The sequence below is a fragment of the Oxyura jamaicensis genome, chromosome 11, assembly GCF_011077185.1.
Source record: "Oxyura jamaicensis isolate SHBP4307 breed ruddy duck chromosome 11, BPBGC_Ojam_1.0, whole genome shotgun sequence".
Taxonomy (NCBI): Eukaryota; Metazoa; Chordata; class Aves; order Anseriformes; family Anatidae; genus Oxyura; species Oxyura jamaicensis.
The window spans coordinates 16,544,603-16,560,700 of record NC_048903.1 but is presented as its reverse complement, the minus strand read 5'-3'; the positions used below and the strand labels follow the sequence as shown (position 1 = coordinate 16,560,700).

Genomic DNA, 16,098 nt, shown 5'->3' with positions numbered 1-16,098 from the left:
TTGAGCAGGACTTAGGTCTTGTTACTAACTCCCAAACAGCTAAATTTAAACCCTATGGTATCATTCCTGTAATTTTCTATTTGCACATCAAACCAACAGCGTCATGTATGGTAAATCATGTGCAATCATGTAGACATCATCACTAATAAACCTAGTAGCTACTTCCCTCTTTGTAAGCACCTGCTATATGGAAGCTGAGCCAAGGTCTTTGCAACCAGAGGCTGGAAGCCACTGAAATCAGCAAGACATTCACCGAATTGAGACATTTTGGCTGGAGGCTTTTCAGACATAAGAAGCAATTACAGGATAGAACATGTTAGAAGAGCCCCATACTGAACAACTATTAGCTTTGGTACAAGAGGTTATGAAGCAGCAGCAATTAGGAAGTCTTCCAAAGAATTCCCTCAACAAGATGAACTGAAGAGGAAAGAAAAATCAGAGAAGAGGATGTGTTTCTACAATGTTTCAATGAACCAGAGATTATACATCGAGGTCGAAGAAAAGCAAAGAGGAATATATCATTAAGACTTGAAATAGCTTGGGGAAAAAACTGCAAACACAGACCTCATGGTACTTAGTGATACACCAGTTTCCCAGACACTGCACAACAGAATGTGGTGCTCCAAATAGCAAAGAAGCACTTCAAGATGCTGTGAGCTCAACTTTAGACATGACCCTCTAGAGATACCCAAACAGGAGAGCTAGCAATGAACAACAAGTCGTAAGAGTATGGCAGGTGTTATTAGAGATGACAAGGTATATGAAGCTCGGATATTTTTACTTTTTATATACAACGTACACAGCCCAAAAATAAAAGTGAAACCATGTCTGTATCATACTGCAGCATCGTGTTGACTCACTATGTTTTTTCCTTCCCCAGAATTCAAACTTAATTTAATTGGCAAGAAAGCTTTTTCCTTGTCTTTTTCCCCTCCCCATGCTGCAGCCTATCATGTGAGCTTTCAAGAGGCCAAATTGAGAAAAGCCTCCTGATTGACAGAAACAAATTTTAAACCATCTTTGACGACAGGCTGTTTAATACTTCTCTTACTGTACAGAGGGAGAGAAAGCTGGCAAGCTCCTGAAGAGCCATTGATGTACTATAAAAAAAAAAACATTCAATTTAGAGACATTTCTCCTAGGTTGTGTTTCTCTTTTTCTTGTTTTTATTTCTAAATGAAAGCCTTGCAATAAGGACCACATCTTTCTTTCTCCAACATTATGTCAACAGTTCATGTTGCTTCCCTTGCTGAATTTGCTGTCTCCTCTGCTTGAGATACCAACTTGCTTGCTATAAATAGGATTTTGATGACCTTCAGAACGTTACTACTCCAGAGGAAGGATAAACAACACAAGCCAACATGATACTGAAACATATTTTCCATTGTTCATACCACCCACTTAGTAATAAAAAGTGAATAAAGGCAAGAAAGGAAAAAGTACACCTAAGCATAGTCAACAGAAGGGCACTTTGAATATTTCAGAAACTTAAATGCTAAAAAAGAGATGAGCAAAGTAAATTAATACTTCAGAGCAGGAACAGCAAGTCTTGAAGAATGTCTTTCAGTGGCAGTAGTAGTACAGGTACATTATTAATGAGGTGCACAGCTTAGGAAGAATCCTCCAATCTTTAGACAAGGATTTGGAAACACTATTAAAGAACTGAGAAATCCATAATGTGGTTTTTAGTTACAAATAAAGTATTTGCCTAGACAATTACCTATTCAATTCTGCATTCACTGCAAAGCAGAGTTAGTAAGGATGCAAAGGTGCAACAAAGACAGTATTCTGCTGAAAAACTCCTGTTAACGCAAAACCAAAACGTTTTCTGATGACTGGCACTCTGCTATCTTGAGTACTATTCCCAAAAGGGTTCAGGGAACAAGATTCATGGCGTCAATAAAATGAACAGACAAGCAGTAACATGCAAGAGAGTCTAGAATCAGGTCTTAGCAAGGTTTAGCAGTACATGGTAGCTAAAAAACAAACAGTATTGTAAACTTATAACAGTACGTTATAAAATACCAGGTATATATTTTTTTTAATCAATACCAGGTGTGTGTGTATATATATATTTTATTTTTTTAATCAATACCTCTTCTGCAGTTTTCCACGTGATTTCACGGATACTTTGGTACCATTCAAAGAGTTCTTCTACTTTATCAGTTGCAAACTCAACACATGGATCTTCTGGATTCTTAGGTTCCAGAATGAAGACAAAAGGCTTTTTGTGTTTCCCTTGTGGCATTTTCACTGTTAAGCAACACAGTAGCAAGAAGTTTATACTAAAATCTAGAAGTAGATTGATCTGTTACAACACCTAGTAAGTAGTTGTAACAGCTGGCCATGGTAATAAAAGCTCTTATTGGTCTGAACAGTTAGTATTAACAAGTTTAATAATATTAATTGTATTAGCTATAGTAATACAAATATTCTTCAAAAACAAATCTGTTATAGTAAAAACAGTAAAACTTTCTCAATACAGAAAGCCCACAAGTAAGAATCAGAAAATACATACCAACGTTGTATGTGTTGAGTACCAGGATGCCACGACACAGAGAGCCTAATGGATTGTCCTCGATAATCTGTGAAAAACATGAGTTAAATCTGACCCTCAGCCTTCTCAATTGCATTTAAAGAATATTAACAAATAATACATACACACCATTAAATCTACTCTCAGTTTCACTGAAAGCATGCCCACTGTAATATTTAAAAGCCTACTTCCATATCAAGAATTTCTCGTTCTGAGAAACAGATGAGAACTTCTGTAGTGAGAGTCAAAATGAGGACTGCAACTTCTGCCATGACACAACCACTTATTTTTCAAGTCTGTTTAAAACTACTATCGTCAGAAGAAAACAAAAAATCTAATAAACATATTTTCCTCCAAAGGCTCCTGGCAAATCATTGGAAGTACTTAACAACAACAACAGAATCATGCCAACATTTTTAAGACTCAAAAATGTTAGAACAAATATCTTTGTCTTCTTGTCATAAATAGAACTTTGTTCAAGACTCTGGACTAGATTTTTTAGACCCATTTGACAATCAGTATAAAGGTTAGTTATGCATCAGAACGTGATCCTGGACTGTGAATATGTGAATGATGTGTTCGGGCATATGGTTTTTCTATCTGCAAATATGTAGGGAGTAATTACACAGGCAAACTAGTTTCAGGCACATTATAGATAAGCTATCTGAAAAATCTATACTGGTATGATTTTCATTAGCATGAAACCATTATAACCTCCTAAAACCCAAGCAAATCAGCTATCTCCTTAAGTAGTTTTCCTTGATGGAAGTCCTGACAAAAATACTCGACAGCACGGGGGGAGTGAAGAATGCATTCATTTCTTTATTCTGCATTCCTCAAATACAGCATGCAGAGTCACAGATCCATAAGCTAGATTTCCACTTCCAGAGGGCAGGGAAACATGGCAGACAAATCTTAAACCTCAGACAAGCCTCAAACCTCACCTGGCTTTCAAGCTCAGCAGAGTTATCAGATGACATGTCTTCAACATAATTAGATGGAAAATAGTGTTGGACTTTTTCTCCATAATCCCCCTTCCACCTAAATTCAAAAAAAAAATGCATAGAGGAAAAAATAGTTAAAGAGCTTCAACAGGCCATTAATGAAGCAATAATCTTCAATAAATTGGTCACTGATACCTAACACTAGCTTCTCTAGCTGGCAGTCACCAAAATATACGTGATGAAGTAGCTAAAAGCTCTAACAAAGTGATCATTAACTGTAGTAACAGATCATTTCAGAGGGATTACAGTTACTGTAAACTGCAATTAATGACTTAAGAGGCTTTTCCCCCTCCAGTACTAAAAACACTATTATGTGGTTGATTGCACTGCAGAAACTAAAGGGAAATATTAGGTTCCCAAGCTTTCTAAGCAATTTGCAAGCCAGCTAAGAAAGAAAATCTCTTATGAAGGGAGACCATACAGATAACTAAAAAAAGTGGATTTGATTCCTGAGAAGTACCAAGCAGACGAAAAGATACACAGCAATGATGACAATGGTAATAGATGTGTGATTTCCCAGAATAGACAAGTGTTCAGGAAGTATTCATGTAGCAAAGGAAAAACACTGGCCACGCTGGGATATAAAGGTTCTGCATAGTGAGGTTAGTGCTACAGAGCAGAACAATGAAAAAGACAAGAAAAGAGACTTGAATGTGAGGTGTTTTTTTGGTTTTGTTTAATATACTAGAATTAAGACTTGTAGGACCAGAGTTAATAAGCAGCAAACAGTTTTTTAAAAACCTAAAAGCTTAATTTATTTTTCTCCCATCTAGTAAGTCACTAGAAGTTTTCCTATGAGGAATTTTGTCCTTACCAGCCTCCAGTTTCCTTTGTGACATTATGAATTAGAGCTCCTCGACAGAAGCTTAATTCATCACTTCTTTTGGCTCTGTAGTCATACAAGGCTTTCACTGTTCTCTGAGGCTTTAAGAGAAGCAAAACAAAGGGGTCATCTATAGGGGGATGGGTCGTAAAATGATCAATAATGCAATTTTGTTTTATTATTTTTTTTATAAAGGGTGGGGAGGATGGAATCAGATTTTTTTTTTAAAGCTTAGAAACTGCAATACTAAAGTTCCAGAGTGACATCTATTGGTGGAAGCAAGTAATGCTACTTAACTGCTATTCTTTGACTACCAGCTTGGAAAAATATATATTTTTATTAAATTAAAAAAAATGTGAAATATCAAGCAACTATCCTCATCACATGTACTCATATGCAGCTGTAGCTTGTAGACGTTGATGTAGTCTAAAAGCCTCCACTTCCAAACCACATCAGCTATCCTTCTGGTCATATTTCCTTTAGGAAGACATCTGGTTTCAGCAGCACAAGCAGTTGCTTTATCTTGAATTTCCTACCACTTGAATTGATAGTAAATGCTACCAATGTAAATGGTAGCTGCAGTGTAAATTCATTAGCCAAAAAAAAATTTTTTTGAATTACAGCTGCAGAATTTACAAGCAGGTGAACTTTTATGAGAATCTACAAATTGAAGGCCGTAACAAGAAGTAGAGAAGGCCTGATTAAGCACAGCTGATAAATCATAATACTTCCATAAACATTTGGGCAAGAAGTGCCCAAATTCCCAATATGGGTGAATCAATACAGGATTTGCACACAGAAAGTATGTAGGTACAAATTTAGAAGAGATACTAGAAAAAAAGTCACACTTTAAAAGTTCTGCTGCCTAGTCCTCCGTAAATCAAGCACCCTAACATTTTCAATTAATGTTTTCGTTACTACTAACAGGAAGTCAACGAACAATTCTCATCATTTTCAGAAGTCTAAGAGAAAATGTGAAGGCCATCTCTCCTTAAGCATACCACTGTAGGGTTGATTTCACTGGGTTCCACATACATCTTGACATCATAAAGGGAGTTTATATCTTTTTCCTAAAAATGGAAAAAAGGAAAAAAGATACATTACATGAATCAAAAATTAGAGAAACAACTAATTTTAATAGAACAATAAATTTTTGCCAAAACCACCTTTCTGACAACATATAGGCAAATAGAAGAGGAGGAAAGCCAGACACCTATGTTAAGCTCATTACTACAGTTGAACACAGCTGAACATGAAGTTTGTTATTTAACTTGTCTGCACCTCAGTTTAATGAACAGTTAATACAATGAAACAGCAATGCCTCACCAAGTTTTCTCATAATCAAATAGTTTTGAGATTGTGAGTACCATTCTGGGCACAACAGTGGAAGACAATTCCCACGCTCAGAATTTCTGTGTTAAAGTACATTAGTTCCAGCAGTGGTTTCACTGTTAGATAGAAACTCTAAGACAAGAAAAGTGGTTTCAATGTACACAGTCATATTTATTTTTTTATTGGCATCTGCATGATCAATTTAAGATCTCTGCCCACTCCAGTAACAAAAGAGAGGGACAACTGTGGGAGAAGCTATTATCAAAAACTTGTTTCAGCAATGATACACCTCAATTTTACAGACTGCTTAAGCTCCAGAGAAGGACATTATCACAGTCAGAACCAAACCCAGCTCCACCAAGTCTAGATCTGGGACTCAAAGGTCCATCACTCACCATGCTGTAGCGCTCCAGCAGCTCCTCAGTCACTGGGTAACGCAATTTCATTTTCCTGTACAGAGGGTGCTTCTCGTAGTATGTTACCAGCTCCACTAAACTCTCAAAATACGCTGAGGTTCCAAGCACAAAATGGGGACCTTCTTGCCGAATTCGGAAGTGCTTCACCTTCCCCTCAGCTCTGTGAAACAAGTACAAGTTCTGTAGAAGGTATTGGTACCTGGCATAGTGAAAGCACTGGCACTACAAACTAGACCAGAATAGCTTTGTGCATCTTAATCATATGAAATTGTTTCACCCTCTTCCAGAACATCTTTTATTCAAATCAAATGCCATTTGCCTGACTGAATTCACAAAAAGACATTCTCACTTTTCTACAACATGCAGGGCCTTGGGACAAATCCATGTTTTTTCCTAGATTAAATTTCCCTATTTTTTCCCCACTACATGGGTATTCTGTCACTTTCATACTAACTTAAATGTCTTGAATCAGACAGAGTCCCTCTGGAATCCACTGCTGCTGATCTGCTCCTGTCCCTAAGCAACAAGACAAACTTGCTTCAAATGTGATTTGATTTGAAGGCACAATGGAGAATGCCTTAAGTCTATACATTTTATTAATGTTGTTACAGGAACCACGGTTTGAAACGCAGTTTCCCTGGCAATAAAAACCTCCAAGTAGGTAGAAAATAGCTTCATTTTGACAGATAACAAATTAACTTTGGTCAGTTATATGACAGGGCAGGATTTCCAGAGGATAAAGGCCTCGAATTGCTGCTGAACCAGCACCAAAAGTAACTTCAAAATAGCACCCTGCAGCAGGGAGCATCAAAGAAGTGAAGACAGGTCATGCACAGTTCTGTATAGGAAGAAAGGGACAATTGTTACCCAAATGCTCTTTCTAATAGCGTAAAGGTTTATACCAGTCACAAACTAAGGTTGTGCAATTTCTTAAACACATTTTACTACGTACAGACCTACTATATAAATTAACCACACTAATTACTCAAAATTTGATGGCATGAATTTTATGACTCCAAAAAGCCTGTAGTATTTTTAAATGAGACAAAACAGAATACTCTTGGGCTACTAGGTAATGTATTCATATCCATCTTTTCTTACCTGAAAGTCATGGCAAATGAATCAGGCTCATCTCTCTTTCTAATCAGAAAGGCTCCATCTCGAGGAATTCGCATCAGCATGTCTTCTGCCTCTCCCCGACTCAAGTTGCTATAGTACCAACTACAACAGTCAAAAATCAAAATGGACAAAGGATTACAAAGCTTGTCACATGTCATTCAGTAACAATAAAAGGTTACTAATGATACTAATGATAGAATTAACATTACTAGTGATAGTGTTATATACATAATGTCATATATATATAACATTATAATGATGTAACGTTACTAATGATAGAATCTCAAACACTACAAGAAAAAATATTCGTTTAATATTTATATTTATTTTATATTTGGTCAGGCTGAGAGAGTTGGAGTTGTTCAGCTTAGAGAAGAGAAGGCTCTGGGGAGACCTTGTAGAGGCTTTCTGGTACCTAAAGGGGTGCTGCAGGCAAAATGGGGAAGGACTCTTTATCGGGGAGTGCAGTGATAGGACAAAGGGTAATGGTTTTCAACTAAAAAGGGGAGACAGATTAGATACAAGGAGGAAATTCTTCACTATGAGGATAGTGAGGCACTGGCACAGGTTGCCCAGAGCAGCTGTGGATGCCCCATCCCTGGAGGTGTTCAAGGCCCAGCTGGATGGGGCTCTAAGCAACCTGGTCTAGTGGAAGGTGGGCAGGAGGGTTGGAACTAGATAATCTTTCAAGCCCCTTCCAGCCCAAACCATTCTATCATTCTACGATCTAAATTCTTTCACTCAGAACTTAATTATATCTTTCACTGTAAGGACAGACCTAATGAACATTCAACGTAGCTGTGACCGCTTCTACTGCCAGTAGATCTCCACATTATACATAAATACAGGAAAGCCAAACCCCTAAATTGTACCCTCTTCTCATGCTGGCTTCAAAAGTTATCCGTGGGCACACAGTGACTCCCCGATCACAGGGGAAAAAAAAAAAAAAGAAACTTAAGGTCACAGATTTATATTTCTCAAGCAAAGGAGATTTTCTTTTTTTCTGATTTCAGAGAAAACAGATCAAAGGGCAATGACTAGAGCGCTCTGCCAATAAAAAAGAGCAAGCTTTGCCCAGGATCTATCTCAGGCAAATAGCAGCTGGAAATAAACACCAGGCTACACTACTCCCAAACAGCATGGGGTCAAGTAAGCCTAACCAACTCTGACAGGGGTCAGTTGGAAGTGGGGATTAGGGAAAAGTAACTCAGTTTGGTCTCACTGCCCCAGTAATAAAAGTGTCCAGATGGCACAGACCATGACCACTTAGTTGACAGGTCACAGTCAGCTACTAAATATCTAACCCAGCCCATTGGGTACTGTAAAACACTGGGCAGAGAACAAAGGAATTGCACACTTCCATAGTATTACAGTTCTCACTGATTGTTCTAGCTGTTGCTAGTAAATTGCTTTCCAGGTGACTGCTCTCTGTTTTACCATGTTCTCACAAAATCAGCGATCTTACTCAGCATCCTTCAGGGAAGCTTATTCCTCTGATATCTACAAACAAGCAACACTCAGGTGTGCTCCTGAATCTGGGGAATTTTCTACGCAAAAATCCAAGACCATCAAAAAACATACAAATACTCTGTATCATAACAGCCCTGGTGCTTGCCTTCTGCTGTACATACTCTTTATTTTCGTGAGGACTGGGATTAGGCACAGCATCCGTCAGACGCAGCTCAAATTCAGCACATCTCAAGTGGGCCTCTCTGTAGTGTTGAATGAGATCATAGATGCTATCAAAAGTGAGGTTGTCTGTCAGGTAGTATTTCACAGTGTCCCCATCACTTGAAGAACGGATACGGCAGTGTTGGACTCTACCTGACCTCCTGAAGATGTGAAGAGGGGGATAAGGAAAAGAAAGGTATTTAACAGGTTTTATTCTTTTGTTTCCTCAACCATTCCTGGTTAACTATGTGGGAAGCAAGAAATCTTTACTATCTCTTAAGGTAACTGAAGTAACAACAGCAACAAAAAAGCTGACCAGTGATAATTACAGTCCCCAAAAAATTATTTTTCCACCCACAATGGTTCAAAAGGTGACAAACACTTACCCCCTTCAAAGTTTGTTCTGACGACAACAACAACAACAAAAAAAAAAAAAACACACAATACATCATGGAAAAATCCATTTCACCCCCAGGGGACTCTTTCATTGAAAAGATCGATCTCTGTTAATAAAGGTAAACTCACAAGACAATGAGTGTGGAAAGTGTGGATCAGTGTGAAAAACAGTAATTTATCCTAAAACTAAAAAAAACAGATTTTGGCCCACTCACTGAAGAAATAACAAAACATACATCCTGACAGAGTGGAAAAAGGAAAAAGACATCATAACAGTGAGTCCCCTCTTGACAACTGCAATGCTTCAGATAAAGTCTACTTTGCCAAAATGCACTAGTCAGTGCACGGCAGTTCTATTTAGAAGCTAGTCTCTCAATCGCATGAATACCATTCTAGTAAATATAAACACCTTATTCCTCTTTACTCTCGGCTACACATGCACATTTACAAAATGCATATATTTTTATTCAATGCCATAAGATAAACAAAACCCAAGTAAAGTTTTTATGATGATCACCATACCAGAATGACAAGGTGCAATCATTAGGGAAAGCCTCGCTTTCCCTAACTAGGAACGTCCCATCCTTGCCACCCATTTCAGCACAATATTCCTGGAGCAGCCTCTCAGCAGTTGTTCTCCCCTCTTTCATTTTCCCATGGAACCACTTCTCTTTTAAGTGCAGTTCAGTACGTTTTACCTCCTAGACCAGAAAATAAGAATTTTTATTGTCCACTTTTAACTTTATGATTCTAACACAAAATATTTTTTATTGATATAACAACCCTCTTTTTCAGGATTTTAGCTCTTCTCAGATCTAACTCTCCTTCAACAAGCAATCTGATCACCTTCATAGGCACACTTGACTCTCTTGCTCATTCAAGCCACTTCTTTGGATCAGTGACCAACTTAATCCTTATTTAAATATGTAATCAACATATTGAGAAATATGTTGATAAAGTGAAAGAACACAGCAGTGCAAATGCTATTTTATATTTTCAAAGCACCCTCCTGCAAATTCACGAAGTTTCTATTCTGCTTTTTCCTGGAATCATCTCTGTTACATTTGCTTACACATTAATGATTTTAATAACATTGACATGTAGGTGAATAGAAAAAAAAGGTTTTGTATGTGCAGAGATCTCTCAGAACTATGCACATACACGTTAGAAATGAAAGAGTATGCATGGAAATCAGAAAAAGTCAGGACAAGAAACCACAGTGAACATAGCTCAGCCTCATGCTTCTATTTTACCAAGCATGACAGACATGCAATACATACCTGTGACAAACACTTTGCACGTGTGAAATGAATAGCATGCACTATTGTGCACTGTGTAAAAGGCGTGCTGTATTAGTACACAACAAACCTTAGTTCAGACTGCCTAGTCTGAGAACAGCAATACTTAGCCAAAGGCATGTAAGAACTTCGATTGTCAGTGGGCACATCAGCATTAGCATTTAACCACCAAAATCATATTTCATTGTCTTTGTACTCACCTTTGTATGTCCTCCATTAGCCAAAGGGAAAAAAGACATTTTATTTAAAATAGGGTTAGCTGGAGTACCTTAGCAAAGACCCCTTTTTAAAAAAATATATTTGCAGATACATGTGCTGTCTGATGCAGATCCTCTACGATTTCAATAATGTCAGCATAAAAATATGCATCTGTAAACACTGAAATAATCTGAGAGATTAAAAAGAACATGCTTAAGCAATAAAAAGTAGCCATCACCTTTGATGAATCTTCATCAGCATTCTGTTCTATATCATCACTGAATGAAAGCTTTTCATCAGCGATAGCACAGTAGTGCCGAGTCCATTTCTAGAATTTGAGAGAGATTAAAACCATTAACGAAACAGAATCAAACTCACTAATTATAATTTCCAACTGGGTGTAACACTAAATAGAATGCCTTCTTCCCCTCGCTCACATTTCACAAACTGAAGATATTACACAAATATTGAGAAAATTCATGTACGTATTACACAGCATAGTAGCAAACTTCAGCAAATGTCACATAAACAATACCTGTTCTATTGTGTCCCACATGTAAAGTTCTCCTTGTTGCTTTTTTTCTTCTTTCTTATCTTCTGGGTTCACATCAATGTCTCCCTTCGGCCCTAGTTTTTTGTGCTAAAGAGAAAAGAAAAAATACACAGCAAATTCATACTCTCATAGAGAATTATATATAAAATTGATCATACAGTCTCAGTGCACTCAGTATTACTGGAGTTATTTCCCTTCATTGCCCAGCTTTCTTCTATTATTGCCATAACAGCAGCTGTTCCACAAAGCTTTATGTAACCTTGGTGGAATTTATCTCAAACATTTAAATCTCATGATAAGGATTTAAAAATATAGTACAGATATCATTCAAGCAATGAAGAAACAGCTAGTCCGATAAGAGCTCACCATTCCTTACAGGACAGAAAGCTTGAAATGACACTTGCATAACAAGAAATAAGGACAAGACAATAAACATTCAGCAGAGAGCAGGACATAAGGAAAACAATTAGGAACTAAAAAAGTAAATTAAAAAAAAAAATCAAGAATAGAAGAGGAATTAAAATGAAGGGGAATCCACCCTCCTAAAAGAAAAATGATCAGACATGATATCTTGTGTGAGAAGAGGGGTGAGTTCTACTTTCTTCTTCTTGCCTTCTAAATCCTAGTTTTGAGAGAACACCACAACCACAGCATAGAAACAGAAGAGGTACACCCAGGAAAGACGTGGGTACTGCTACAAAATTAAGCCCAGATCTGTCCAGCAAAAGGTAGGTTACTGCACAGACGGCACCAGTCCTTGTAGGGGAGTTGAGACAGCTCTCAACTAATTGCTACTGAAGTTCATGGGGTTTTTGTGCAGCACATAATTTGGCTGACAGAAAAACACAAGCCAGAATCCTTGAGAAGCATTTTGCATTAAATCCTGCTATGTCCTCAGTTACAATGAAAAATGATGATATGGCAATTTAGACCATCCTAATGCAGCAATGAAAAGCTTATGACAGGGAAGAGCAGACAACAAGTGAAAATAGCCTACAGAGCTAATCCTTGTAGAAAAAGGCTGAACAGAAGAAATTGCAATAGCTGGACTATTCTAAATGAAGACTAAAAAAAAGGAAGCAGGCTAGCTACAGCATAAAGAGCAAAATAGATAAGAATAGTTTTTGTTGTAACTTCTATGATTTTATTCTTGTAAGACCATTCCTTCTCTAAAAGTACATTAGAAATGTTTGTGAGTGATCAGTGTGCTTTCATATACACTAGTTTGCAATTAACTACAGGCTGAAACAGTACAACACAAGCTATGTTGAAGGGCAAGGCTCAGCAATTGAAAGTGCTCACAAAAAGCAGTGGCTCAAGCGGCTAAAGAACATCAAACACTTAACCTCCAGTTAATGATAGGATTAATCCTCTCATTTCTAGTAGTTTTCAAATACATTCAGTTCTGTATCATCTTCTATAGGAAGATTTCAATTTGACAGGCCTATCTGAAAAATCCCACAGGCCCCTAAAGCAGTACTCAACTTTGTTTACTTTTTCCAGACAAAAGCCAAATACAACAACTAGCTTACTGGCAGGTGCTGATCTATTTACAAGATTCTTTACTGCTCTTTTAGACAGGAAGGGATGACATGGGTGTTCTCTTCTGCAAAGTCACAGTAGTTTGTAATTCCCATTAAACCAGATCTGTCATGTAATTATTCATGTACCTATACAATTTCCCTTCTATGTTCATCATACCAATAGCCAGTTTAGAGAAAGGAAGAAAGAAAAAAAAATAAACACAGAGATTTGAATTCTTTGCTTCCTGATCTTTTGCACCTCACAGTGGGGTGCTATCATTTCCAGTCCTACATTAAAGAACTGTATGCTTATATCCATCTAGATGCTGCAATGAAGCAATCCATCATTGTTTCTTCTGTTCAGCAGTCCAATCCATGTGATGCAGTACTACCACAAGAGCCAGAAAACAGAAGCATCGGTAAAAGCAATTATTGTACTAAAAAGATCATGAACAGCCCCCAGATTACCCACCTAATTTTGCCCTTCAGTAAGTTTTGCTGCAGTTTCAATCCAAGAAGTCTTCTTTCAGTTTTCTGCCTGATGCACAAGAGTGCCGAGTAAAGCATCTGTATTGCCCAGCAGGTAAGACACCCTCACAGTGACTGCCTTCTAACAAAAGCACCACAGTCTTTCCAAAGTGGTTTACTAAATTGTGTATGTAAATCACACCGAGTGAGCAAATGCCAATCAATTTTTGCAGTACGCCAAGTAAGCAGTCCTGACAGCTTAAGTCAGCAGTCTGCAAGTGCTTTGAGTTTTACTTGAAGGACAGACATTGTCTGAAAAAACAGTTATCGTTAATCCTACTTTCTATTCAGGAACATACTTTTAATATTTCTTAGCCAGTCACTAGTTGTGTAAGAAGCCTATGAAGAGCAACTGCAGCAACAAACCCTTGGTGAAATTTAGCACTGACATTTCAGGAGCTGGAAGACCTTTAGAAAAGAGCTGACATTCCATCTGGCACTTGAATTAGCAACATTTATTGCAAAGAAAACCAACAGCAAGCATTTTAATAGGTATCTTTACGGAACTCCATACAATATTATGAACTGTAACTAGTACACACTTCTAGCACTGGGTTTCTTGTCTCTTCAACAGAAAACAACCGTTAAGCTGTGAAGCCAGAAGTAGCACTGACAGCTTCAGCTCGTTTTTATCCTTTATCTACAAGCACACAACACAAGCCTACCTTGATGATGATTTTTTCTTTCAGCTGGGTTGGTGACGGTAGCTGATCTGCACTGGCTTCAACAGGTTTCATTAAAAGCTGATCCCCAAACACCTCCTTGAACACTCTGGCCATGTATCGCTGCTGTTCCACGCTACAGTGCTCTTCAATTGACAGAATGACTGGGTATCTTTGAAGAAAACAAAGGAAAATTAAGACATTCAGTTTCTTTTTGATTCAACAGACAAGGCAAGGAAAACACCACCCTCCCTCAAACCCCAGATCAAAAAAAAATATTTGAAGCAAACATGAAGACAAAAGGAATAAAGGTAGACGCACAACAGATAGGGTCAGAAGGGACCTCTGGAGGCCATCTAGCCCAAGCCCCATCTTTGAGAAGGCCCAATTCCTAAGTTAGATCAGGTTGCTCAGAGATTTGTACAGCCACGTTTTAACTATCTGCAAGGACAAAGATTCCTTAAGTGCTTTGGGCACAGTTTTAGTGTTAAGTGTCCTCCCTCCCAATTGCTGCGTAATACTTTTCATATTAAGGACATCTCAGTACAAGGTTTAGAAGGGCAAAACAGAGAGGCAGATTAAAATTCATGTTATCAGTTCAGGAAACATTCTACTAATTCTACTCCTAAGACCTCCCCTACAACATGAGTATCTACCCAAAGTTTCAATTTATTTTTTTTTAAATACACACTGTTCAGGATTTGAAGTTTCACACTTCAATTCAGCAAAAGAAGACCGAAGCTAGAAGACAGGAATCCCTTTTAAGGTACTCATTAACTTCCCCAGGAGCAAATTGTTATGTAACAGCACCTTTTCTCAAAAACAAATCATTGAAGACCCAGGTTTAGCAACAATAAATACAAGGATGTCATTCTTTCATTATTTCTTTTTTCTTTAAATTACAGGGAGAAAAGTTCAGGAAGGTCCAAGCATTCAAAAACAGGCTTAAGAAACATAAATCAAAACTTACTCAGATGTAACGAAGGCATGATCTTTGATTGCCTGTACTACATCATCAAATTTGATCTTTGTTGTCCGTGTCCATCCATGGTAAATGATTGGTTTCCCATCAGGACCATCCCAGCAGTCCACTAGGAAAGACAAGCAGTGGAAAAATGAAACACCAAGTAGTTACTTACCTCTAGTAGAAAGAATACAATGTACATTCAGTTCTTCAGAGTGTTTCATACATTGAGTCATACATTGATTTCTAATAAAATATTCTTAGATGAATTTATCTCTCTCATGGAAGAAATTAGGTTCACTTTCAGTAAGAACAATACAAATGAAATACAGTATAATATTTTCCCAAAGCATTATTATGTGAGAATTTGGAAAAAAATCAGGCAGCTAAACTGTCCGTTTACAAATTTACATTAATTTTCCATGGAGAAATAGATTTTAACAAGTTTGGACCATATCTATTTTTCTGATTGAAACCCTAATTGAAACCCTGAAACCCTAATCTGAGATATCTTTTGTAACATCCAGATTGAATGAAGTCTCTTGTTAATTGTTACAAATGTAAACCTGGAACTAGTTTATTAAGAAATCGGTCAATAACATGAAATTCTAGTCAAATCTTTCAATAAGAAACATAAACACAGGATTGAAGAAGCATACAGACGTAGTAGAGAACAATGACACAAAGACATCAACTGATTTACAAGCAACTTAAACAGGATGACAAATAGCAACAAATTACAAAAACCTGAGACTTAGGCTCGTCTGTATTATGATGAAGGCAAATAAGCTTTATACCTATCTACACTGCACAAGTAATTCAAATTTAAATCTTAAGCTTTCATATAGTAGATCAAAGATTGAATTGTTTGTGTACAGTGAGAGAGTCAGACAGAACTTCTTGGAATTCCCAGGGAACAAGGAACAGAGAAAGTAAACAGAGCAATAATGAGGCATAACAAAAACTATTTAGGGAATCAGTGTTTTTCATATGACTAAATAAAATCTCAAAAAAGAAAAACTAGTTCTTGATTTCGGTTCTTTTTTCTTTCTTGGTAAACAGGGGAAACCCTGCT

The 16,098-nt window shown here is 37.4% G+C and overlaps 1 protein-coding gene across 4 annotated transcripts in view; it reads right to left on the bottom strand.

Moving 5' to 3' along the window:
• The window catches only part of PLCG2 (phospholipase C gamma 2), a 64,308-nt gene that overhangs the window by 14,481 nt on the left and 33,729 nt on the right, over positions 1 to 16,098 (bottom strand). For all 4 annotated transcript variants that reach the window (XM_035336860.1, XM_035336859.1, XM_035336862.1 and 1 more), the window contains exons 13-25: positions 15,030 to 15,150; positions 14,063 to 14,231; positions 11,329 to 11,433; positions 11,032 to 11,121; positions 9,820 to 9,998; positions 8,862 to 9,062; positions 7,213 to 7,332; positions 6,091 to 6,271; positions 5,365 to 5,433; positions 4,355 to 4,464; positions 3,481 to 3,577; positions 2,519 to 2,585; positions 2,096 to 2,253 (exon numbers count right to left, since the gene is read on the bottom strand). In XM_035336860.1, coding sequence (XP_035192751.1) covers positions 2,096 to 2,253; positions 2,519 to 2,585; positions 3,481 to 3,577; positions 4,355 to 4,464; positions 5,365 to 5,433; positions 6,091 to 6,271; positions 7,213 to 7,332; positions 8,862 to 9,062; positions 9,820 to 9,998; positions 11,032 to 11,121; positions 11,329 to 11,433; positions 14,063 to 14,231; positions 15,030 to 15,150 — 1,667 coding nt within the window. The remainder of the gene's footprint in view (positions 1 to 2,095; positions 2,254 to 2,518; positions 2,586 to 3,480; positions 3,578 to 4,354; positions 4,465 to 5,364; positions 5,434 to 6,090; positions 6,272 to 7,212; positions 7,333 to 8,861; positions 9,063 to 9,819; positions 9,999 to 11,031; positions 11,122 to 11,328; positions 11,434 to 14,062; positions 14,232 to 15,029; positions 15,151 to 16,098) is intronic.